General features: G+C 44.8%; 1 protein-coding gene across 1 annotated transcript in view; it reads left to right on the top strand.

The window, feature by feature from the left end:
- Window positions 1–27,076, top strand: part of LOC146776065 (polycystin-1-like protein 2) — an 865,077-nt gene that overhangs the window by 78,064 nt on the left and 759,937 nt on the right. Inside the window, exon 2 of the mRNA XM_085637447.1 lies at window positions 13,683–13,847. Within this exon, the coding sequence (XP_085493573.1) occupies window positions 13,683–13,847 (165 nt within the window). The remainder of the gene's footprint in view (window positions 1–13,682; window positions 13,848–27,076) is intronic.

Genomic DNA, 27,076 nt, shown 5'->3' on the forward strand with positions numbered 1-27,076 from the left:
TCAACGTCAAATTGGCGACCGCGAGCAAGCAAAATGACATCCCGGCGAGACTTTTTCCTTGTTCGCGATCAGCAACATCAAGTTGGCGATCGCGAGCATGGAAAATAAACCTCCCGGCGAGATTCCCAACGCGAGGAGGTCAGGTTTCTCATTGCGAGTGGTGGCGTATGCCCGCGACCGCCCGCGATGAGAAACTACCAGTTCACGTTGAGAAAGCTGCCGCTCGAGTAAAAATCTACTCGAGCAGCAGAAAACTACAGCTCGCACTGTGCAAGATGCCATTTTCAATGATTGCACAGTGCCGGTTGCTTGTCCGCACTGTGCAATCATTGAAAACGACATCTGGCACAGTGCGAACAAGGTACTACGCAGTTCGCGAAGTGCTACGCGTAGCTCGCGTAGTGCGAACTGCACTTTGCGTAGCTTCGCGAAGTGCTACTTCGCGAACTACGCCCAGGGTTACCCCAGGGTGGAGGTCAGCTGACCCCACCGATAAAATCTATGTAACTTCCCATAACTGGGGTCCTTCACTTCCCACGGTGTGTAAGTGATGGGTTGTGACACGCAGCATGTGTGCAGTGTGGTTATGGTGGATGTTAAATGCTGGAATATTTGTGTTCTATGAGCATAACTTAAAAGTTTACACTTATAGCAGGGACACTACTTCTGTATTTAGGTCACTTGGTGCGTGGCCTGTTAGAGGAATTTTGTCCTGTGTGAAAACATAGCGACTAAAACCAAGGAGGTATGTTCTTTTTTAATGTTCGACTATGCACAAAGTTGCTTTTAACTGTATAGCTTTACCTCGTTGCCTCTCCTGGAGGGTTGGGGGTTTCCCCATTTAACCCCGTGGTCAAGCCAGAGCATTGCTGGTCAACCAAAGGCTGACCCAAACAGGATTGGCAATCTGTGCAGCTCTTTCCCCGGATCTGCATAGTCAGTGCACCGGATGTCTAAACTTTGCCTCTTGGGACAGCTTTCATTCAGCTAGCTATAGCGTTCCTCTTTGTATTAGTTCTGGAACTTTCTGGAAACAGAAGATGCATCACCTTGTTTTGCTAAAGTAAACCATGTCCCCTTTGACTAGTTAGTGTCACTCCTTTCCCTCTGGTGATGATAATATGCCGTGCAAACTTGGCTGAAAATATGGATTTTAAAATATGACACCTCTTGTATTTTGCCCTAGAGTCCCCCCAGTGCCTTAGTCTGTCATAAACTCTGTCCATTCATAAGCATTTTAGGTATTTATCTGGCCTTCAGCGGAAGGTATGAAAAATCAACTGGGAGAGACATTTGGCCAGGATAATGGAAGCTGTCCATCACGTCTTGTCTGGGAAAAAGCTCAGACATTGGAAGTATCCTGCTGCTCTTCCAGGAAACTGCTCCTGGACTGTCCTGACCTGATACAGCTGGCTGAGATGTGCTTGGTGGACATCTCCAGGAACTGCGCCTTGCATGGGGACAGGACAGCCTGCATACAGCTGACCATGACCAAACCTGACAATATTTTTTAACCTATGGGGCATGGAAATGTTTGGACTATCAAATGATAGCCCTTGTTGGTGAGGCGGCACTGCACGTTCAACTGTCATACCTTGTGAACGTTTGTAACAGTTCTTTTCCTGCCTGGAAGTTACTTGAGTTCTTTTCTTTTGTTTTGCATCCTTACAACTTGTCCCATGGGCTGAGCCTGGTCACTGTAATTCCCAAGCTTGTTGAACATCTTCCTATGACCTACGGTTCCAGCGATATTGCTGTTTAGAGGGTTAGTCGTACCCTAACACAATATCAATACTTCACCCTGTTGCTACTATAAATAATGGGTCATGCCCTCTCACTTCCAGGTGTTCTCTGAATTTCAAAGTGTTTGATGGTGTATTTATACCTCTTAAGGACAGACAAAGAGCTGCTATAGACTTATAGCCCGCCCTAGCGGGCTAGGCCGGCCATTAAAGGCCCGCTCCAGCTTTAAAGGCCGAATACATTTTGAGAGTACGCATAACCAGCTGCTCAAGTCAAACAAAACCCTAACCCCTGGAAATATTACCATGCACAGATTGTTTACTCCCAGCACCATTGCCTCCGCTGTTGTAACATTAACTGTGGGAGCAGCTGGGTCTACTGGATCCATGAAGGGTGTTTGGTGCCACAATCACTGGGCACCAGATCCCTAGTGGCTCTGCTAACTGGACACTTGAATCTTACATTTAGAAGCACATTTTCCTCGTCAACCATAAATCTCCCGTTTGTAGGTTGAGCCTCCCAGTTCACTTGAGGGTGGAGGGTTTCTGCGATTTGAGCAAGATCATCTCAGCAAACTGGGCTCAGACACTCTGAGCTAATAACCTTTGCACCTCGCACCACTCCGAATCTAGGGCAAAGGTCAGCTTATTACTACACACCGGGGACATCTGTGAGTTTCTGTCAGACAGACTATAATGAGAAACAGTGTCCCTGGTAAAGAACCGAGACCCGAAGTTTTGAGGAAATTGATGAGGACTCGTGATCGCCGTGATTTTATTTTCAAAAACATTTTTTTATTTTATTTTTTTCTTGTAACACAATACTCAACGCATTAGTGGCAGGATTCTGCATTACAGAAACAGAGAATGGGTTATGAACAGTGATAAAATGTGACTTCAGAATCATTCGTGCTCTCTGTGATAACTTTGCTGATAGATAGTGATGTAGGTGGTAGCACATTGTCATGTAAGCGTTATACTACTGTTTAATGGTGTATCACAGTCCCAGAAGGGACCAGGACCCTCTGTCTTTCTTTGGTCTGGATTTGTAAATGTCATACTTTGCCTGCCTGTAAATTAAGAACTATATATTTTATACGCCCTGCCTTTGATAGCTTGGGTGTCATTACTGCATCATACTGTATTTGAGTTCTGACTTACTACCTCCAACTGGAATAAGCTGTGAGTGCTCAGACTCACTTGGAGACTAAAGTGTAGAAAGAGAGTAACTTTCTTACCTGAGCAAAGTGCAATATTACCTGAGGCCTTAACACATATTACATGAGGCCTTGAAACAAATTACCTGAGGCCTTGATACAAATTACCTGAGGCCTTGAAACAAATTCCCTGAGGCCTTGAAACAAATTACCTGAGGCCTTGAAACAAATTACCTGAAGCCCTGAAACATATTACCTGAGGCCTTGAAATAAATTACCTGAGGCCTTGAAACATATTACCTGAGGCCTTGAAGCATATTACCTGAGGCCTTGCAACATATTACCTGAGTCCCTAGCCTGAAACATATTGACTAAGGCCTTGAAACGTATTACCTGAGGCCTTAAAACATATTACCTGAGGCCTTGAAACATATTACCTGAGGTCTTGAAACATATTACCTGAGGCCTTAAAACATATCACCTGAGGCCTTAAAACATATTACCTGAGGCCTTGAAACATATTACCTGAGGCCTTAAAACATATCACCTGAGGCCTTAAAACATATTACCTGAGGCCTTGAAACATATTACCTGAGGACTTGAAACATATTACCCGAGGCCTTAAAACATATTACCTGAGGCCTTGAAACATATTACCTGAGACCTTTAAATATATTACCTGAGTGCTTGAAACACCAGTGGCAAATGAGCAAACTTACCACAATATCTGCCCAGTATCCACAGACTGTCCTATGATGACCCAAAAAACAGGTCCTCTGCAAGTGTCTAGAAAGCAGCAGATTACCAAGTATCAAGAAATGGTAGGAGGTCATTCAAGCATGGCTGATGGAGAGGATGGGCGTGGACTGGGTCCAGAATGCGAAGAAGGGCCACTTGTATGAGACTGAAGTAAGAAACAGTTGCCCTTAGCAGCAGTAGGAGATAGCATGCTGGCGGAGCCTAAAAGAGTGTAAAGGCTAACCCATGCAAGGGAGAGCTCAGCGGCAGCTTTCATGTACAAAGGACTATTTTATTCGATACTTAAATCTTTAGTTTAGTACCGAGCTCCAGGGGAGTTTGGACAGACAACTCTATTCCGATGGGCAAGCTCTGTTATTAAACCTAAATTGATAAAGGCATTAAAACCTAAACAAGTTTAGCAATGTTTTCTCAATTTTCGTCCCTTCCCACATTTTTGCCATTAATGCTTTTAACACTTGTGCATTTCAGGCTCTCAAGGTGTGCCAGACACGCTATTCTATTTGTAGGTGTTTTTCTATCTTATCGTGTTAGTGCTGCTTTGCGCCTGCACACAAATGAAGCTGATGTGTTTCCACCGCCCTCATTAGAGCTGACAGCAGAAGCAACAATAGCGCTGCCCTGATTTATTGACACATTCTGGTCTTGGCGGGCTCTGGTGTGTGCTGATTACGAGTCTTTGGCCACCGAGGAAATAGACTGACAAGTTAAACAATCAGATCAAAGCAATCTCACCCCACAGGAATCCATGGGCACCGTGTTCGCATTCGTTTACAATATTTTTATTTTTCAATATTCAGACGTTGGTTGGTCCCACACACCCAAATATATCTGAATGTATTCGTCTGAATACCTGTTTAAAAGTTAGTGGTGTGCGGGCTATAACCACTCCCCGTGTTTTGACTTTTTTTTCCAAAATATCTTTTTAATTTATGTTTTACTGAGACTTTTTAAAACTATCGTGGACCTGGTAAATTTGGAGCATTAGATAAGAGCGCTTCTAATATTCGTCAACTTGTAAGTGCGAGCGGCAGGAAAGTAGTTCCACTAACTGTTAATGATTTCCTAATTTAATTAAATGCGCTGATGAGTCAATTAAAGGATCTAGGTCCCCATTACAAGTGAACCGGACTTAGGTGCTGGGTTACTGTATGCCTGTAAATAACATTTCCCAACACCAAAAATCCCTGAAATGGGGAATAACAGGTGGGGCCATCATTACTGGTTCCAAATCCGCATGCAGAATCTCCATTCCAGGGATGAATGCACACCCACAGCTCCCTTACCACAGCTCCCTTACCACAGCTCCCTTACCACAGGTCCTGGATGAAGAAGTCCATTTAGTAGATTTTAGGTACTGAGGAGATGCTCCCAAGTTAGACGCCTGCTGGCCACCTGAGAAGTCTGGTGACCTCTGTTAATGGGGAGCTTTTTTGTTAGGGTGTGATACACAAGGTTTATCCCCGCACTCATTAATATCCCCAGAACTAGAGTGTAATGAATATTGTGTTAAGCACTAATTGTCTAAAGGGTGCTCAACCCTTAAGCTAACTCTTGTCACCTTAGAGTTAGACGTGTTTCAAGTCAGGGGGATGCCACAGAAACATGTGCACTTTGTAAGAGCAGCCGCTAATGAGCAAACACAATGAGGTGGAACACCGATCACTTGTAAGGGTGAGAAGAGCAAAAGTAGGGTGAATTTAGAATGTAGCTTCATTAGATATCAGTATACGATCATATGTGTTATAATGTTAATATCGATTTGATATTACGTAAAACCCTGATGTAAATTTTTTACACAAAAAAAGAAACTCATTTGTATTTTTTTACTTTTCTGATAATTTGTAATAAACAGTTCTTGTACCTCAGATCCACAAACCATATGGATTTTGTGCTAACCGTCACTTGCAATAGGTACTTGGATATTCAGATCTTTGTTCATACTGAGTGGGGAACAGCCGACATGTGCTTCGCCCTTCTAGATTGTTAAAAGTTCTTCATGGTATTTTATGATTCTTCATCAACTTTGTTTTCCTATAAAAAAACGCTTGACCTCTCAGCTGTTGCTCAGCTGCTCACTCATCGCAACCCTCATTTTAGTGAACATATCACCCACCAGCACGGGCCCCAAAATATGTGCCACTACCTGGAAATCTAGGATCTAGAATTCCCCTTTAAGGAGGTAAACTATCCAGTATTTAGAACCTCTAATGAACATTCCTTGAATTAAATGCAATGACTAATCTAAGCATTGTGTTTTATGGTCTCTGTATGCAGAGTGTATTCAGTGTATGATATGGTTTCCCTACAAGTCAAATGCATTCTGGATCCAGCAGTCCTTTCAGTCTATTTACTTCATGGTAGGGAGGTACACTAACTTTATGCATTTCAGCCCCTGATTGGGGTACCCCTTAGGAAAGAAAAGTTGAGGTTCTTTTCTTTTTATCCGGTTTATTTCCTTAATTGATGTATTCCATCCCCTAATTGGGGAACCCCTTAGGTATAAAAATTGAGGCTCTTTTATTTATATCCGGTTTATTTCCTTAATTGATGCATTCCATCCACTTATTGGGGATCCTCTTAGAAAAAAAATGAGGCTCTTTTCTTTATATCCGGTTTATTTCCTTAATTGATGCATTCCATCCCCTTATTGGGGATCCTCTTAGAAAAAAATGGAGGCTCTTTTCTTTATATCCGGTTTATTTCCTTAATTGTGGCATAGTTTTATAAATTGCACTCAGGACGCTGATGCCTTTCTAGGATGATACTTGCACATGGGCTGAATACGTATACTGAGGCTTATACTTACCAGCAAATGTACACCTCTACTGCGCGCCAGTGTTACATCAGCAGCACACCTACACCAAGAACTTCACCCGTCAGGATATGTTTCAAAGTGAACTTTGGTACGGGCTGTGGGGACTGTTTGCAGGGAGACACGGTTTCGAGCATGCTTCTCATGTCTACCACATGGTCAGGTGAATGTATAGATTCTATCTAACCCAGTTTTACTGTTCGCAGATAAGATAAATGCTATTTCAGTTGAAGGAGTGTTTCTTTGCAGGCCTTGTTTTCAGTGTCCAACTCCGCAGAGCTGTGCATGGCCAATTATTGTATCAGGGACAAAGGTCAGGTGGTGTAAACTCTCTTACATATTCCCTGCTCACAGTTATGCCCAGCTTTCCTGCCCCACCTCTTGTTATGTCTTCCACAGCCCCCCACCCCCACCCCCGATGAAACTCACTTGTCTTCTTGCCAGTAACAGATCCAGAGTCCTTTATTCGGCATCTCATTTCCAATCACCACAACTCAAAATACGCAGGTTGTCGTTAAGAGTTTGGCAGTCAGGGACTTTGTCACAAACATGGTGGCTGTTCCTATCTGTCGTATTACATGTGCCCTTGACTGATCAATATGTGTAATACAGCAGATGGTAGATCTGCCACGTTAGAGACAGGGTACCTTATTTGCCAAACACTAAACATGGCACATTGCCCTCTCTAGGTGTGGCACACCCAGAGAGAATAGCTCCAGGGGGACTGCTGTCAATGTTTAACCCTGAAAGAATGCCAACCGCCCAGAGGCGTAGCTAGAGCTTGTGGCGCCCGGGGCTATCCCTCAGATTGCCGCCCCTGGGGAGGGGGGGTTGCTGGGGAAAAAGGACGGCGAGCACTTGAAAGAGGTCCGAGAGACATGTAGTATTTCCGCTAATAGTTATCTCGATCATGCAAGTTACATGCACATACATGACACGGTCCAAGGCTACACAGTTGAATACACCGGTGACTGGCAGTGACCGGCAGTATAAAAGAGAACACACAGACTGCACTGATCTATCTGGGGACTCAGAAAAACTGCATGTGACATCCATCAGAGAGCTGCGTGAATAATTACCTGGTAATCCCCTCAGCACAATGCAAACATGCACATACATGACACTGTTCAGGGATCCATCATCTACACCTGGTATGTGTGCAATACAATGCAGCACACATCCAAAGTGAGAAAAACAAGGAGACATTAAAATATTTCTCCCCATTGCGCCTACCTCGAGTACGCATAGGAATTTAGTGCACACCCCTGTCTACAATTCGTTGTAGATATAGATTTGCATCAAACCAATCGGTGGTTGCACAGGAATGCCCATGCACCAACCAGGGAATGCTCCCTTGATGCAAAGTAGAGCAAGGGAGCTTATTGAACACATTTGCGTTACTGTCCAAAGCAAATCCTAATTTATGCTGGATAATAAATCCCACCTGAGCACTTTGCTTCGCTTTTGCATTAGAAAAGTAACAAAAACCCGACGCAAAGTGTTTGTGGATCGGGCCTCGATATCTATGAGGATATGCATATATCTGCTATCCTATTCACAAGTTGTTGAAGAGGTTTTTGCAGCTGGTGTAAATTCACAAACCTGGGCTACCATTCGATTATAGAGGGAAGCTGGCATGTTGCAGAAGACCAACAAATAGGCCTAGAGTGCACCTATAAACCACTTTAACAGGTTGAGAGACAAAGAAATATACAATTTGAGAGCACCTAAGGGCCATGATGACCACTTGAGTAGCCCATTTCTCTATCTCATGTTAATATCACAAGCCCTACATTGTTGCTGACATGACTGTTGCAGGTATTCTGCTCTAGAACAGAACTATGCTTGGGACCATTGAACATCATGTAGGGACTGAGTCATCCTACTACCTCGGTATCCATGACCCCGAGTCCAACTAGCTATAGTGCCTCACTTGCTCTCCTAACCATACCAGAGAAGCAAGTGAGTTGGCACCCCCAGAACACAACCCTCTCGACCCTCTCAGGGATCGCGGTAGCAGGACACACCCTTTCGCTCTCTCACTCGTACTTATCCACAATAAGATAACTACGAGACACGAAAGAAGTTTAGAACATTTATTCAAAATATCGTGCTCCGAAATGCAGTATAAGTGCCACAATTATAAAACAAATGCATAATAAAAATATTGTTAGCATGTTTAATAAAACCCATATACCATTCCAAGTGCTGCCATCTTATAAAATAGAGTAATCTAACCCCCTCACCCCTGTGAGTAAAGCAAAATGATTATATAAAAAATCTCTGGGATTATCGTCAGACCTGGTACCTTAACATACACAGATGAATGCTCTACATCACAGCAGACGCACTGCAGTGCTCATGTCTCAGAACTCTTGTTCCATTGTTTGTTTATGGCTCATGTACTCATCTATATGCTAAGACATGTATACACATAAACAACAGCTGCATTCTTGTGATATGTCTAGGAGCTAGTGCCTGGCCAGAAAGAGTAACAAGGGGCACTGTTGTTTTGCCTCGTGAGTGGTGCTCAGACTAAATCCCAGGAAAAGAATAGAACGTGAAAACATATCCAGGTTCCGTGTGAAAGTACAATGTGGCACAATAGCAAGCATGTTTATATAGTAACGCATGCAAAGGAAAATGAGGCCTACAATGTGCTCAGTTAGACTAACGTAGAGAAAACTACAATGGGCCATGCACAAAGCACACAACAAGACCACTGTTTACCAGGAAGGAGACATGAGTGTCCAAGTCCATGCCCAATTCACAGTGGTATAGAAAAATCTGTACAAAGTGCACAGAACAGGAGAAAGTAAGGGACATAACAGAGGCCCCCACAGCTCTGCATGTGGGGTCGAGGTGACAGATGGCCCAGAGTTTCTTGTTTTGGAGGGGCCCCCTGACCTCTAAGCCACACCATTGCGTGCCTTGCAGAATGTGTGCAATGGCATGGAATAAGAAATATTCAAACGCTCAGGAAAGCCACTCTCATTTACCGAGCAGGGCCCCGCATTGTGTGGGGGGGCTAACCGTTCAGGGGCCCCTTTGAGCCCTTTCTGCAGAGGGCCCCCATAATTATGTGTTGCACCACTGGAGAAAGTGCATCCTTCTGTATTTGTGACTATTCACGTGCTTTAACCTGTTGGTCAGACGTAAAACATGCAAGTCACAATGCCTGTGTTGTTATTAAACTTACATACAACTGATTTCCTAACCCTGAACACAGGGTTAAAAATATTGTGAATTTTTTTGTGTGGTTTTGTTGTTTTTACCACTTTGACTTTTACTACATAACCCTTTGTTTAGCGCGATGTGAAAAAATGAACACTTGTTGATACAGTGTCACGGATTTCAGTGGTGAAAATCCTGTCTGCCATTTAACAAGACCCTTAAAATAACTTTTCGAGGCAGCCCACATGCTTTGCACGGAAATATTTTCTTTGGATTACTTCAAGCTACTGGGTATTTTTTATAGTGCAAGGAAAATCCGTGCGCCTCTCGGCTCGTGGCGTTCTTTCTACTCTCTGCACTCGAGAAGGCCCTAGAAACCGTAACTGTATACAGGGCCACAACAGGAGGGAAGGCGGACTCACTTTCAGATGCCCCCTATTAGGCCAGGTGCAATGTGGAAATTACACCGGGGCGTGGGCATGGAAGTCACGGCTCACCTGAAGAACAACTTGACTATTCTGAATCACCCAACGCGAACCACCGTGAGCAGAAAATCATCCCGATGCCTGCAGCAAAATCCTTGTGCTGCCTGTGCCGGAAAAGAGGTGGGCGTGTGGTGGTGGAGCGCGTGACGTCACTGCCGCGCTACTTTTCAGCGCAATGCAAGGGCTGACCAAACATTATGCCCAGGGCCGTCATTGGTAGCGCTTTTGCACGCTACAAGATTGACGGCCCTGGGACGGGGCCCACAACTCCCACAAACAGGGTACGTCGCTCGGCAGCATGATTTTAAAATCAGGTGCGCAGCACGCTTGCTCTTCACACAGGGGCTGTGCGCGGGCCCCGTGGCGACGGCCTTTATAATTTATTTGGGGACAGACAGTGAGTGTCCCCAAATAAATTATAAAGGCTGTTGCTACGGGCTGCCACCCTCAAAATTGTGCCGCCTGGGGCGTACCGCCCCCACCACCCCCACCTAGCTACGCCACTGCAACCGCCACTACATGGAAGAGTAGTGCTCCTGTCAGCATTTTATTGCTGAGGATATGTGTGTCTGTGCATATTTTCTGCTGTCACGTGTACTTGTTGTGATATGTTTCTTTCTCCTTGCTATCTCTGCTGTTTTATTTTATTTTTTATCTTGGATGGTGTATGGAAATGAGGAAAGAACTGTGACTGTGTAGTTGTGTTGAAACTGTAAGGTTGAGGAGTTGTTGTCCTATGTTCTCTATGTTTATGTTAGCAAAGTGGTTTGCTTGATTCTCTGGCTGGCTTTGGTCAGTATAGAATGTGTGATGTAGGTTGTGTTCCTTAGATGAATAGTGTCAGTGCTTACTTTGTGATTGTTGTGGGTGCTGGGCACTGGCCCTCATTTTTGGAGAACAGGGCTTCCATATTTTTCATAATCAGCATTGACCCAGGACATGAGAATTGCAGAAAAGGGAGAAAGAAGGAGGAAGAAAAAAGTCTGATACATACAAAGTAAAAAGAACCTGTAAGGTAGGGATAAGGAGGCATGAAGTTTGGGTGGCAAGAGAAATATCCCTGAGGAGTAATAAAAACTAGACAGCCTTGGCATTCAGCAACCCCAGTATTTCACAATATCGGCAGTGAGCGCTTAAGATTTTTTTTTCGCTCCTGGTCATATATGTTTCAAATTAAGCACAGAAAAAAGTTGGATTTGACACATAGGTATGTTGTAAACATGTGCTGTAGTATTGATGCAATCGTCCTCCTGCTGTGTCATATATATAGTGCCTTAACTATATTTGATCTGTAACTTGAACAAAAGTAGAACCATGACTGTAACCGACTGTGAGGACTTTGTATGACTGTCCCTTGTGCTTTACTGGAGTTTGTGAGGCACTTTTACAAGACCCCGTTGAAGTTGGTGGCTGTCTACGGAGCATCTCAGGGTCATTCTAGTTTGAATGTCTGAAATAAAGGATACTCCATTGTGCTTTGCACATGTGGGTTCGGATCCCATCCTGGTCACCATTGTGAAGCAGGGGATAACCAGAAAGATCCAGGAGGCGCAGGGTGCAGACAAGTAGATTTATTTCAGAGGAAAATAAACTCCATCCACTCACCACAGCATCAGCCCAGAGTCTGCCAGTACAGATTCAAGTAATAACATTCCACATTCTCTGGGGAAAAGCAGTACCATGCAGACAGTTCACATAATATAATATAAACATAGCAACTACTGTGAATGGCAAATGCATACTTACAACAGTGATATGAGAGATATCTCAGAATGTTGGTCTCTTATCTTGCTGGGGGTGCTACTTTACATGCATGCCTTCTGCATTTGCAAGGCGCCTAGCCCCAGAGTTCCAGGCATTGTTGGCCGAATGCCAGAAGCCTCCTCCTGATGTAACTGATCTCAGATATTTTATCCTTAATGCTCCCACCCCCCAAATTGCCTCCAAACTTTACTTGGGGTGTTGCTTTTCCTTCCTGACTGTCAGTAACAAAACAGAAGACAGCTGCCAGTCCATGCCTACAGATCACAAAGTGACCTCACACAGCTGCTTCCATGCAATGCTTGGCTTCCTCTGCAGCCCTAAAATGCCAAAACCTGAACTCAGGCACATGAACCTTTGGATTACTCAGAGGCTCTGGAACAATTTTCAGACTAAGCGTGCTGACATCAATGTTACATCACTGAACTCATAGGGAGTTAGAGAGTGGGAAGGGTGTAGAATATAGCTGATGCAGCACTTAGGAGCGCTCCCTCGCTAATATTACTAAAGCCTGGTGTGGTAGCACACTGTCATTTACCGACAGCACTTTTTCCATTGAAATGACCACTGAATTTGCACAGACGTACCGTGTTACTGATAAAATTACATAGCGCAGAAAACAATAACGTGTGGAAATTGGGTTTCAGGGAATACTTGTCATTTGTGCATCACCAGGTAAAGTGTCTTGATTTGATCCGATTTAAATCTTTGATTCAATCACATTTCAGAATTAGAAAAAAAAACCTCATTTGGGCTTTCCTAGCTGTTTATTTTGACATATTCCTACAGTCCAGCTAAAGGTATTTAAATTTTGTTGTGTGTTAGAAGAAAATGACATCCTACTGCCTTGCCTTTTACACCTGCAAGATTGTAACATAGTTCACTTTACTAAATCATCACACTTTGAAGTAGGACTAAGAAAACAATTCACCTGTCTCCGTGTTAAAAGAATAAGCAGCAATCTATGAGAAGACTGGACTGACTTTTGACCTCTGTCTTTGAACACACAGCAAATATGACAAGATAGAAACTAAGATTAAAGTCATCTTTAGTGTTCATTCACCTTCGAAACTCCAGCATGGTTATTTTGGGGGTGCTGCAACACCACACACCCTACTTCCAGCACCTATGGGAATACTGCATTTTTTCAGCATCTCGCTTCCTCCTACAGACAATGGGTTGACACAGTGCCATCTCAAGGCAACTGGTCATCTCCCTTTAAACATTTTGAAGGTTGGCCCAGCCTGGGCATTGTTTTTTTTCTTTATGTAGCGAGAATAGTAGATGAATGAGAAGTGCTGCGGAAGAGATGTCGCATAATATTCCAATATATATAATATTCCAAATCATTTACCCATTCTAATAAATGTAATGTATAATTTATCAATGATTTCTCTACTCTGTGTTTATTTGAGACCTCTGAAAAGATGGGCCTTAGTGTGCTTTAAAACTACCTAAATAGGTAATAATTTGCTTCTGCACCCTGGCCTTTGAACCAGCAGCGGCCCATGTTGGCAAGAGTGGTGAGGCGGTGGGGCCGGGTGCAGGGGGGGTTCGACGGATGATGACGAGGAAAACTTAAATAAATAATGAATTCTCCCTCTTCATCGTTCGGCAAATCCCTCCTCACCCGGCCCCACCATCCCACCACTCTTACCTGCATGGGCCGCTGCTGATTCGTACATGTGGAAACATGAGGTCTCTCTTGCTTGGAGAGGAACAATAAAAACAGTGAGATTCTTCGGGACATGAAGTGGCGCTCCTAAAAAGAATGTGTTTTCTTCCAAAGGTTCCCTGGCTTGGCTGGACAGCTCAAATACAAGTTACAGCAAGTGGCACCGCGATGAACTCCCCGCGGCTTCTGCCAAGTGTGGCTACATCTTGCAGGGCTCCGGTTATAGCTGGGGCGCCACTGCCAACTGCAGTCAAGAGTTCTATTTCATCTGCGAGATCGGTAAGTCAAGTCTATGGTTCCTGTTGTGAACATCAAGCACATCGTCTTTTCAACCATATGTATGTTGTTACTTATGCATTCTCTTTTTCCTTCATTTTCACTCTCTTGCTCTTTTTCTTTCTCTCCCTGCCTCCATCTGTCCCCCTTTTCTATCCCTAATTCTGCTTCTCTTCATCTGTCCCCTCTTTCTTTTTCTATGTCTCACATACACATGCATATACACACTTACTGAGCTGCTACAAAACAGTGAGAAGGGCACTGGGCAAACTTCTGCAGTCACACTCATTGAAGTACAGAAAAAGTCCTTTAGGATGAAGTCACATTCACGCTGTGCCTTCACAGTGACGGCAACAAAAGGAATGCATCTTTAGCACGCATTCGTTCTGCACACAAGTCGTTACAATGACTTGCTTTAGGGGGCGCAATGGTGGAGTGGTGTTGGAATTACAGTCCAACACCTTCCCTACTGTTGCGCAGACTGGAGTTAGAATAGTAAATTAAACTATTCCAATATCAAGCGCCCCCCCTAAGGCAAGTCGCTAAAATGACTTGCTTGCAGAACAATTGCGTCCTAAAGACGCATTTGTTCAAATAATGGAGTTCCAAAGACATGCGTGAAAAACACAGTCGGAATTCTGGCATACATTCATGGAAGTATAGCACCTTACATAAAGTTGGCTCTTACCTCCCTCACTCTTGGTTGTGCAACTGCCAGTGACAGCCCTAGACCACCTGGGACCATGAGCGTATTCACATACCTCCAGAACCATTACCAGAGACTAAACTAAGGTCAAAGACCTAATCTACCCAGGGCATTAGGCAGTAAAGACAGCAAATACTGGAAGAGCCAATTTAGCCTACTGAGAAACAAGGGGCGCCAGGTGTTAGTAGCTGGATTATTTTCAGGAGTGATTAAAAAATAAATTAATAGCATTCTATAGTTTTGAAAGAAGATTACTGGAACTTGTTTACAAGATCTTTAACCACTTGACTGATAGGGTCTCCGCTCTTTCCCGGTGCGGAGTCGTTTCATTAATATTTGGACCAGCTCACACTTAACCCTTTGAAAATTTTCTTAACACACAAGATTTTCAGGTCAAAGATGCTTCCTTTTTATCCCACATCTTGGAAATTCTAAAGGTAGCCAGGGTTTGTGGATTTCCCTGGGGGAAACTGAGAAGTTAGCGAAAACATAGTTAAATTATGGGGTTCATTTTGTAAAAATGGGGGAAAAAGTGTTGTGCAAGAAAGCATTTGATTTTCTTCTGAAAATGGCATCAAGGAAAGGTTTGTTGTGCTATGATCAACACCGTCCCCCCTTCTAGGGGCAAGCACAGTTGTAAACAAAACATTTTTAATCACAGTTTTTGCATTTTTCTAACTGTATGTTTATTTTTACTACTTTTCGTGTGCTATCAATCTACATGCAGTTTGTCATGAAAACTTGCGTGAAATGCATAGGAGAACCTAGAAAACTATACATTACTGAAAACTGAATTAGATACAATAGTCATTTGTATAGATTGCTCATGGTTTTCCTCTAGAAACTTATCATTGAAATAAGAAAAAATGAAAATTATTAGGAAAAAATAGCAATTGCCACAACATTTTCATCTATAATTTTTTCCCCATTGACCCAATCACAAAGTGACGCACCTTCACGTTCATAAGAGGTTTCTGGTCACTGGGATATAGTTTTTGCTGGTTGTTCAAAAACATGCAACACCTAGAGGAAACATCTGAGCGCAGCCCGTAATGATTTTTCATTGTGTACCAAACATGTAGCAATTCATATTGTAAAATCTAAAAAAGGGAAACTGGTAGGGAAATCTATGTATTTTTTAAACTTTCACAAGATACATAGTTTAGGACCAGTGGTTATTTATACACCTTAGAATTTTGGTTTACCCAGGCTATCAAGGGATTCAAAGGGCATATTGCAAAAAGTGTACATTCTTGTGCATTAGCTTGTGTTAGGAAGCAAACAATGGAAAGAAATTCATTTGGTAATAGCAAATGTTCTACTATTCCCTCTTCGCACACATCCCTTGATAAAACAGTATACCATGTATGTGGGTGGGCTGACATGACACTCCTCAAAACGCAACGAGGAGCGATCAAATTTTCCCTATCAAAATTGACTGTATTTTGCAATGTGGGTAGCTGTGAAGTTCTGGCCCGGGCTTGGTTGCGACCCAAAGAAACATGCCAAATCCAGCTATTTCTGAAAAGTAGACATCTGACGGAGTCCAGAATGGTATGGTTTGCATCGATTCAGCAATCTGTCCATACCCACAATGTCATGCAAGCTATAGCTATAAACACACTCTAAAAAAAACATTTCTGATAGAAAGTCCTGGAATCTGCAAGGATCCTCAAAATACCTACCACAAAATGGGGGTTCCAGTTTTTTCAGTGCCCCAGGGGTGGATTGAGGGTAAAGAGCCACTTTCCATCCCCTGGGGGGAGGGGGGTGGGGGGTGGGGTGGACAGAAATATTGTTGGCCCTTTTGGTGTGGGAGCATGGCCCAGTACCAAAGTTTGCCACCCTCACCTTTAAACCTTTTCTAGACCTAAAAAGACCCCTGGTATATAATGGACTTTCAGCACCTTTAGGGAAAAGCCCATCAATCTGTTCTGCAGGGGTAGAAAGACTGTATTGGCCCTTTTGGGGAGGAGGTATGGCCCCATGTCAGTGAAGGCCGTCCCCACCCCTTGTGCTTTCAACCATGACCAACTCCCTTGTGTTTATTAGGCTTTCTGCAACCTGGGGGGGGGGGGTTATAAAATCCCCCTATAAGAAACCTTGGGGGGGGGAGAACAACTGTTTTGCTCCTACTGGGGTGGGGGCATGGCCCAATGCCAGGGTGAGCAACCCCAGGGCCCTATTTTTTGCCCTAAAAAACTCTAATGCCTAGTGGGCTTTCTACACCCCAGGGGGGCAGAATGGGGTAATCTACCAATCGGCCCCCATGGGGCAAGAAAGACTGTATTGCTCTTTTTGGGATGGGGGCATGACTGATGGCAGGGTGACCCACCCTCACACTTTATTTTTTTGGTCATGTGGAAATCTGGGGTGTTTGGAGGGTTTTCTGCCCCCTACTCCCAGAGGGTGAGCATATTGTGGATATATACCCCCAATCTGCCCGAGGCAGCAAAAAGATTTTTGTACCCATTCTGGAATGAAGGCACAGCTCAATATCCAGAACACAAGCAGCCTAGGACCAGTTTTGCCCTAGGTACGGCTCATCAGCCAGATATAGAGTGGTTTCAGAGACACAATGTGCATTAGACCCATGTCTGGGCATACCTGTCCCTTTGTTCCTGTTTACACCTGGCCTGGCAGTTCAGGCTGCACTCCTCCCATAGGAGCAGGGTCAAGACTGATTGGCACCTGGCTGGGTCCAAACTGAGTGAGCATTGTGTGCAAAATAATGATGGATTGGGATGCGGCCCAAGTAATTACCAGTGGCTGAGATTAGATGTGGACTGGGTCATTACCAGTGGCTGAGATTAATTTATGCATCTATCACTCTTTGTATATGTCAGTGTGTCACCCTAAGAAGGTCGGTTATGCCCAGACGTGGGTCCCATGCATGCTGTGCCACTGGAACCAAGCTATAGCTGGCTGATGACCTCTAATAAGAGCTAAGCATGTTCTGACTTACTTGTGTTTCGGTTCAGGTAAGACCTGGCCTAGCAGTTCGGGCTGGACTGTTTCCATTGGAGCAGGGTCAAGATTAGTTTGTACATAGCTGGGTCCAAACTGAGGTGGCATGGTGTGCGAAATAATGATGCATTGGAATGCGTCCCGAGTAATTACCAGTTACTGAGATTAATTCAAGCATTCCATGCATCACTTTTTGTATACTTCAGTGCGTTGCCCTAAATGGGACGGGTATGCCCAGATGTGGGTGTTGTGCACATTGTGCCACTGGAACCAAGCTGTACCTGGTTGATGAGCTCTAATAAGAGTGAAACAAGTCCTGGCTCCGGTTGCTTGGCTTATGGTTCAGAGAAGACCTGGCCTGGCAGTTGGAGCAGGACTGATTCCACTAGAGCAGGGTCAAGACTGATTTGCATATGGATGGGTACAAACCTAGGTTGCATGGTGTGCAAAATAACATTTGGGATGCGTTCCGAGTAATTACCACCAGCTGAGATTAGATGTGGCCTGAGTAGGTACCAGTGACTGAGATTAATTCACGCATTCCATCCATCGCTTTTTGCATACTTAAGTGCGTTCTGTGGTTGGGACACTGCCCGAGGATCATCGCCCCCCCCCCCCTCTTTTTAGGTCAAGCCTGTGGCAGCGCACATGCGCTGCTCAGCGAGACTTTATGTAAGGGCTTCTGAAAGCTCACCACACGCTCGTGCGTGTGTTTTTGTTTGTGTCATAGGCTATTGGGCTTTGTGTGCGTCTTTCTAAGAAAGACAGCACGCAATTGGGCAACGGAGGGAGCATGTCCCGCCTTTGCTCTGCCCACGGCCTATTGCTTGCAGTTACCCGCACAGGCATCATCTGTTTTGAATTATCGTGCCCAGACGCGTGCGTGATAATTCAAAACAGATGTTTCGCTGTGGCATGTGCGCGCGCACCACTCACGTACTTGTTATCAGTACCTAGTGAGCGCTGCCTACAAAATCTGACCAATCTCCGTAGAAAGTCCTACTTACAGCACGTGACAGCTGTCAACAACGGGCATTCTTTCGCAATCCGACAGCTGCCCATAGAGATTGCTACTTATTGAAATTGAAAGCTGCTAATAAAGATTGCTTCTGACGGAATGGGACAACTGTAGGCAGTGTTGCTTACAGAATGTGACAGCTGCTTACAGAGCGAGTTACAGAGCATGGCAGCTACCAAAAGAGAGTGCTCGTTACAGAATGTGACAGCTGTCAAGGAAAGGCGAGTTTACACAATACCCCATAGTGGATGCTAGTGAGACAATGTGACCGCTTCGCATACAGAGACATACTTTTAAAATGTGGCAGCTCCCAGGAGAGTGCTACATACAGTAGGTGACATCTGTCCATGGAGATAGTTACTTAGAGAGCGTGACAGCTGCAAACAGAGTGTGCTACTTAGAGAACGTGAGAGCTGCCATAGAAAGTGCCACTGTAAGAATGTGACCGCCCACTTTTACAGTTATTCTGTGACAGCTTGGCTATTAACAGACCATACTAGCGCGGTGTCCATTGACAACTCAGCCGTATACAGACAGCACCGATGGCGTCTGCGCTTGAGACAGCTCTTCTGAAAAGACCTCCTTTGACAGCTCAGATGCCTGTACCCCCTCAAATAATGGCACAGCTCTCCAGAGCGCTCCGGCAGTCACCATCTGTGACAGCCCACCAGTCTATAGAGAATGCAGAGACTTTTCCGTGTCTCCCTGTCTAGAGAACGCACCCCTGCAGTCTCCTCCAGGAGCAAGGCAGATGTCTGCATACAGCATCCCTGCAGTCTAGCCCGACAGACCAGATTCTAAAGGCAGCCTCTCTGCATTGCTTCCAGTGACAGCTCAGCTATCTACAGATGTCACCTCTGCAGTCTCTTCCCGTGACAGCTCTGCTGGCTACGGAGAGTAACAATGCACAGCTCTGTAAAGGCCCAGCTGTCTCTTGGCTCGTTCGGGCACCAGTTGTCTCTGGAGAAGATGGCGGCACCTCGGCCCCCCAGTAAGGCTGGCAGCCTCTCTGCCACATTTGGGACAGTTGGCGGCAATCCTCTAGGGTCTGCGCTCCCCTCTCCATACCCATCAGAGGTCGGTCGCTCTTCCTTTCTTTAACCCTAATGTGGAACCAGCAGGCTGACTACTCACGTTAACCCCTCCCTGGCTGTAGAGCCCAGTCCCGCTCTGATTGGGTAAACACGTGGCCCATGGGTGCCGTTAGGGCATCACTTTTAAGTCCTTGCATTGCTATGTACTGTCAAACTTGTACAGCGCTTCAAAACCCCAAGGAGGCTGCGAAGCGCTCCATGGCTGTGCCATTAGACGTAATCAGATTTAAGGACTGCCCACCCACCAACAGCCCATCTCGCAGGATAGTTGGGCGGGAGATGCCAGAAACCCCTTACCCAGAAATATGAATGGGCCTGCTAGGAGGGCACTAGCAGCAGCTTTCATCCAGGACTTAGTATCGCTACGTCACTGCGCGTCATGTAAACATAACCGAGGCATTAATGTCCTCCAATGTTTCCTTGACGTTTTGTCTACTTCTCCAGTCCCATGTACTTTCCCTCCATTTTCGCATTCTTCATGTTTTACTCTCCACAATTTCTGTACCCGGGGTGTTCAGGCCTCCTCGTGCCCCCCTCCTTCCCTCCCACACCTTGTGTCTCTTCAGCAAGTATCACGTTCAAACTGACCCTGTCGTCTTGTCAAGGGTAGAGCGTCGGCAAAGTTATGACATGCATTTAACGAGTAGATAAAACCAAAATATGGTGCGTTTTCTTTGATCAAAACTCGCACACGTCATACAGTGGCTGGAGTATGCGGGAGGAGCGTTTCGTGCCTAACCTCGCACCACCATGTGCCATTCGATCCGTACCACGTGCCCACGCCAGAGACTGCTGCAGTCTCTGATGCAAACAGCTCCACTCCACACACGCGCGCACGTGCGATTTCCCAACGAAGACGTTTACTTCTGTGTTGTTTCTCAGTGTACCAATGGCGCGAGCGCAGTGGAAAATAAATAATGTTTATTGTAGTTTCGGGCACAAGCCATGCGGAGGCCTGGGCGTGTCACGCCTGGCCTGAATTTAGTGGATGAGGTCCCTGGGGCGCTAAGCGCCCGCTTGGGGTCCCTTTCAAAGCAGGCCAGGTGTGGGGTGTCGGGTGGGGTTTCGTTTAGTGTCTTGTCATGGAGGGGTTATTGCTTTAGGAAGGCTGGACCCTGCTATTACCATGAGCTCGGTGAAGTCCAGGTATCGAGTGTCTGTGAGCTGAGCTGGCTGCAGAGAAGCCCCGCCATCGTGGCAGTTGTGATAATTCACAATTATAGCTGGTGCTGTTGTGAGGTCGGTAATTCCCAATATACGGAGCACTGGAGCTGTGTGTCAGGGAGACGCTGACAAAACCACAAGGACTTCAAAGGAAGGAGGCGGCGGTTACAGTTATTATTTTTCAGTTCATACAATGTGAATCAGATGTATAAAGGAATTGAAGCTCATATCAAAATGCAAAGAGATTACTTGACATTGACAATATATTATTGGCCCATGGTGGATGCACCCACTCCTTTAATAGGAATAAGCACTATCCTTGTGGAAAATCCAGCGTGCATCATTTCAGTGGAAGATTTGAATGCTACTCCTAAGCCAGATTACTCTGTCGCCCAGGAGTAAACTAATTTCTTAAAGAAAGGATTATGAAACAGACACAGGAATTGATATAAGTTTATAACTAATTTGAGATATGATGGGATAAACATCCCCGATTAAGACAGTACACCTCTAGAAATGCCAGATTTACTACAGAAGCCCACCTAGATTTCTTCCTTGCCACATCTGGCATGAATGTATGGTGGGTCGATATTAATCTAACTATTTTCTCTGTATCAATGTAGTGAAGTCAGGAAAATGGGATTATGAGGCCCTACTATAAATACTATCCGACCTTGAAAAAGATTTTATTGTGCTTTTTGGCAAAAGGTGGTATTTTGGGAATAGCCAATAGGTTTCGCCTTTGGGCCCTTGTAAGTGTTTAGCCATGCAACACTTGATGTTGTTGAACGAAGGATATTGTGCTGGATAACTAAACACTTATAAAGTCCCAAAGGTGAGACCTATTGGTTATGCCAATGCTTGTTTTCCCCTGTTGTCTAATGAGTTTTCTGCCTACCCCCTCCAGGGGGCAGATTTGGGGTAAATTGAACTAATCAGTCTCCAGATGGGCAAAAAAGATTGTGCCATCTATTCTGGGGTGTCAACATGCTCGATATCTTGATGGGCTGAGCCCACCACTCTATTTTGGTCAATTCATTTCCCTGCCATTTGGTGGGCTCTTTGTCCCCCGGGGATGGGCAATTGGGATAGGCACCCCCAAATGGCTCCTCCCTGGGAGGCGGAAAGCTTGATGGTTTTTTTGTTCTGGAGCATAGCACTTACTTATGGCTTGTGGGGCAGCTCCCTCCTCGCTCGGGTTTTGCGGCTTGATCCCTGCTTGAGCATCACTTTCCTGGGTTGATTCCTGAGCAGGGACCCACTGGAGAGAGATATCATTGAAAAGGGGAGGATCGCCCCTTCACAAAAATACAGTTTGCTTCAAAATCGTTGATCAGTCGTCCAATATATGCCCAACGCACCGATGCAAGTGAAGGTAAAATGAGCCAATTGACTTGTCTTTCTTTCAGATTGAACTTAGTAATGTCAGCGTGCCGTGCACGCTGATCATCATTACTAAGAAAATCACAGCCTTCTGGGGAAACTCTTCCCCAAGCAGTCTGACCTGCAATTAGAACAGGCATTGGCAAAGTCAATAGGGCTCGCCTGTGCAAGATCTGTTCGCTTTGCCAGTGTTTTTAGCCATGTTGTACAGCAGCCCACCTGCTGTGAAGCATGGCTGAAAGTATAAAAAAGAAGTGCTATGATGCAGTCAAAGCTGCCCGAGTCATAGCATTTTGTTCTTTAACTTTCAACCATGTTGCACAGCAGCCATGCAGCTGTACAACATGACTTAAAAAGATTGAAATGTTTTCTTTGCCATGTTGAACAGCTGCATGTCTGCTGTGCAGCATAGTTAAAAGTAAAACAAGCATTGGCATAGCCAATAGGTCTTGCCTTTGGGACCTTATAAGTGTTTAGCCATGCAGCACATTATCCTGGGTGTTATGCTGCCAAGAGCTATACAATTACTACATACTGGTCATGCAGTGTGATTATGGAATACATGCTTGCTTCAGGAAACACTTATGGACAGATTCCAACGCTTTTTAATGCACAGGCAGAAAGACAAGAGCTTAGATGCAAGTCAACAGCACTATAACATTCTGGGTGCGACTGCACCAATAGGGTATTGAACAGCCTATGAAAAACAGCAGTGAATTACTTTCCAATGGTGGAGACTTCACATCCATTCTCCCCAATGCCTCTATTCACCAGGCACTCTTCTCCAGATTCTTCGGTTGGAAACTCTGCTTGAACCCTCTGTTTACCAGGGAGCCCCTCCCCTCTGTCAGCCCCCTGGGTATAAGAGCACTGGACATAGCAACAACAACAAAATGCTCCCATTTGTCAGGTAGAGAGGAAACAATCAATAAACAAGGACGGCTTCAGCATCACTTAATCTCTGCACAACTAAAAACAACACAATTTAACTGGACCTTGTGTAATGTAATTGGCACTTTTGTAAGGAGCTAAAATACCTTCAGGTCAGTCGAGTTCACGCTCTATAAAAAGGCCCTCAAAGAATATACTGACCTTCGTGCAATGTAACTAGCGCTCATGTAAAGCACCCCAACAGGTTTGTGTCACTTGAAATCTAATTATATGAAAAAGTATCAGAGAAAATGCGATGGGAGTTTCCTAAACCTTGCATTTAACTGTGCTGCAAGGTTGGGCTGCTGAAGGTCCAGTGACCGAGGCTCGCCAAAGCAACAACCAGTGAAGTGGGAGGGGTTTGGGGGAAATTCTCACATTTGAAATCAGAGAAAATTAAAGAGCCAAATTCGAAAACCGCGTCTGCAGCGTCTGACATTTCATCCCAGTATTTGAACGGGATGGGGAGATTACATGATGGGCGCCAATGCTGAACCATTGAAGACAGGCATTTGAGTGAATACAACATGTCTCGAAGAGACAACACATGTGCTGCCTAGACACACCCTAAAAAAAGTATTATAAAGCGGCCAGTGTTGACCACGTCATAGCACTTTTTAAAACATTTTTGCCATACAGCAGCTGTTAAACATGGCCAAAAACATGCCAAAAAAACATTGGCAAAGCCAATAGATCTTGCATACAAATCTAGCACTAAATGCAGGAATGCTGAAATTAAACCACATTGGAGTGCAAAATTCTGACTACATTATGCGTCAGTGGAAGATTATGTAATCAAAAATCATTTTGCTGCATAGCCTGGTAGCCAGGTGTGTCAGATCGTAGTTGCATGCTGCATGCTCCACAACCTGGCCTTGCGCAAAGAGATCCTCCTGCTCCTGGACGATGATGAGCAGCAGATGCCCCCACCTGCAAACCCACACATGTCCATTGACGAGGATAGTGGAGTGGAGGAAGGTGTCGACCTGCGTCAACAGTTGCATCTTGATTTCTGCACAAGTCATCTAGTCCACGTTTTAGGTGTGCATTCTGAGACTTATAGCCCCAATTGTAAAATTGGATAAACATAACTACAAGTCTCATAATGCAGAGCAAAACACCTGGAATGGGTGCGGTTACAGTACTCATGGGTAGGAAATTTAAGAGCTCTGTAGATTCTTGCAAACCAGCTTGCAATCTCAATTGCCTGCAATAGCTGACCCAAGAAATGTGGGGGTGGTATTCATAAATGAACTGCAACATGGTAAAGCATTGTTTACATGCATCAGGTGGCGTCATAAGTGATGTCATTTCGGATGGTTGTGCAATTGTTGCTGCAACTTTGGTAACTCTGCGTGGGTGAACAAGACTATGTGGATTATTTACATAGACATGGCATTTCTTCAACCACTTTTTAGTTTATATCAACGCTTCCCACTATCGAATTACTAGCTTCTCAGGTAGTGGAGGGACGTTTGTGTTTTTTCTGTGGTTCAGGAAGGTGTTTTGTTCTAGGTTTTTTGTGCAGTTTTATATAGCAAAAATTCGACCTGAGTGTATTGGAGTGCTTTACATGAGTACTTGTTACATTACGCAATGTCACATTCATTTTTTAGGCCTGGGCAGATTAAGTGATTTGACCAGAATCATAAGATGTTGAACTGATGCCAAGACTCAAAGCTGGTTCCCCAGTTCCAATGTCGGCAGCTCTTGCCCTAACGCCATATCCTCTCCCTTTACACCAGCCATCTAATGAATAACGTTTCAGCAGCCTAAACTGCTGTTTGGTAATGCCTCAAGCACTGTCTGGACCTAGAAGTAAAGAACTAGGAAAAATTATAAAAGTAAATATCTGAATTATAAGAATTTTTTAAGGGAAAAACTCAATCTGCAGTGATCAGCAGCAGTATTCAGAGAAATCTAGTGGTGTATTTGTGTCACAAATTCGCCCTGCAAAAAACACAGCTTTTTAAAGAAAGAGGAACTGGCCTACAGGAAGAAGATCTCCCATAGTCTGCATTTGCCAGGCTTTGGAGCACGTGCATAGCATACAGAAGGTTTATGGTGAACACTAAATTTTCAGTGATGAGATCTATCTCCAATTGAGGCTTCAGATCTACACGGTTTGAAGGGTGATTTGTATGTAGTCCACACCATGTTCTTGTAAGGAGCCATACCACAACTGGGCAGAGCCCAGGGTGGCGGGAGGGGTGTGAAAAGCAAACACGGATGCAGAAAGATGCATGCACTTTTCAACACAGCAGTGCCGCCAAAGACCTGTTAGCGAGTTAGGGTGGGTGCAAGGAATGACATGCGAAGAGTGCTGGAGAAGAGACTGCCTGCAAATGCACTGTCATGGAGTGCAAGAACTCACATGAAAAGAAGTACCGCCCAAGTGCGTGGCCAGTGGAAGGACACTGACCACTGACTGGAAGCTAGACAAGACGCGCTGACCAATCAGAAGCAAGGAAATTAGAGCGACGGTGAGGCCAATGAATGGTAAGGAATGAGCGGGCTAAAAGCTCCTTTTTTGATTTTTTTAGGTCTCGCCTGACCCAGCGCATGCGCTGGTCTGGCGAGACTTATTGAGAGGGCTTCAAAAAGTGCTACCAGGCCAGGCTAGAGCTACAGTGCATGTGCGCGGGCGCGCGCTCCGCGCTTTACCGCGATTACTTTCATTTTCGCGCTTTACCGTGATTACTTTCATTTTCGGATCGTGATCGCGATCACTTTCACTTTCGCGACCGCATGGCCGCTTTGCATAGCCAATAGGTCTCGCTTTTGGGACCTTATAAGTATTTAGTTATGCAACTGCTGCATAGCTAAACACTTATAAGGTCCCAAAGGCGAGACCTATTGGCTATGCCAATGCTTGTTTTTTAAGACAATAGATTGTCACAAGCAACAGCACACTTGTGCTGCCTGCAGGCTCGACAAAAAAAAGAGGATCCATAGAAGACACCAGAGGGATTCCCTCCCTTGGGTGCTGTGATGGTTGGGAGCACTCTTGATGTGAAGGTTACGTCAATAGCACCCAGAGTTTGAAAGACAAACCTCGTGCCGCATGGATTCACGGTGTTTGCATAGCCTATGGCTTATGTCCGAGCCAGGCCTTTGCACTGCGCTGGATGTGCCATTGTATCACAGCCACAAAGAGTTGTCTGAAATCTGTTGCAGAAGTCCGGCCTCGGAGTATGTTTGAGATGAGATATTGATCTGTGCCTCATTGTTAAGGGCTGTGAATGTAGGGCTGAAGGCATGGAATGATCAGCAGACCTTTTATCTAGTTTCACTTTTACTAAGTGTTGGCACTACAATCTCTTTCATGGTGCACAGTGCCCGAATAAACGGCATACTGCGGCAAATTGTGAAAGGAAGATGGTGATGAGGGTGGACAGAACACATATATATATTTATACCCTGCCCCCAACGGAGAGTGGTAGACAGAACACCTACACACATTCAAACACAGTGCACACACAGCACATTGATGGGTTATCAAGGTGTTCACCACTCAGCCTCTCACAACGACGATCGCTCGAGACAACAATATTAGTCAACCCATACATGAACATCCGTCCAGCAGAGACCTCAGATATTTCATATAGGTGATTAGCAACACGTTTACAAAAGCACACACATTGGTAAACAACACAAAAAAAACTGTTCACACTTCCCAGAGCGGCAGAAGGGAGCGTCGAGGCATGCAAATATGACTAATACTTTGAAGTCCCTGTTCACACAACACTACCTTCCAATAGGTAGCAGGCAACATCCAGCAAAACATACACAGAGTATAAAAAATAAAGGTCAGATATTTCATGAAGTTGGGGGTCACAAAAGAAGCAACCATAATACTAAATTAACAATCACATCCTCCAACAAGACACATTATTCAATACAATGCACATCATTCCAAAATCCTCCAACAAGACACATTATTCAATACAATGCACATCATTCCAAAATC

Source organism: Triturus cristatus, chromosome 12 (genome assembly GCF_964204655.1).
Source record: "Triturus cristatus chromosome 12, aTriCri1.1, whole genome shotgun sequence".
NCBI classification, from domain to species: domain Eukaryota; kingdom Metazoa; phylum Chordata; class Amphibia; order Caudata; family Salamandridae; genus Triturus; species Triturus cristatus.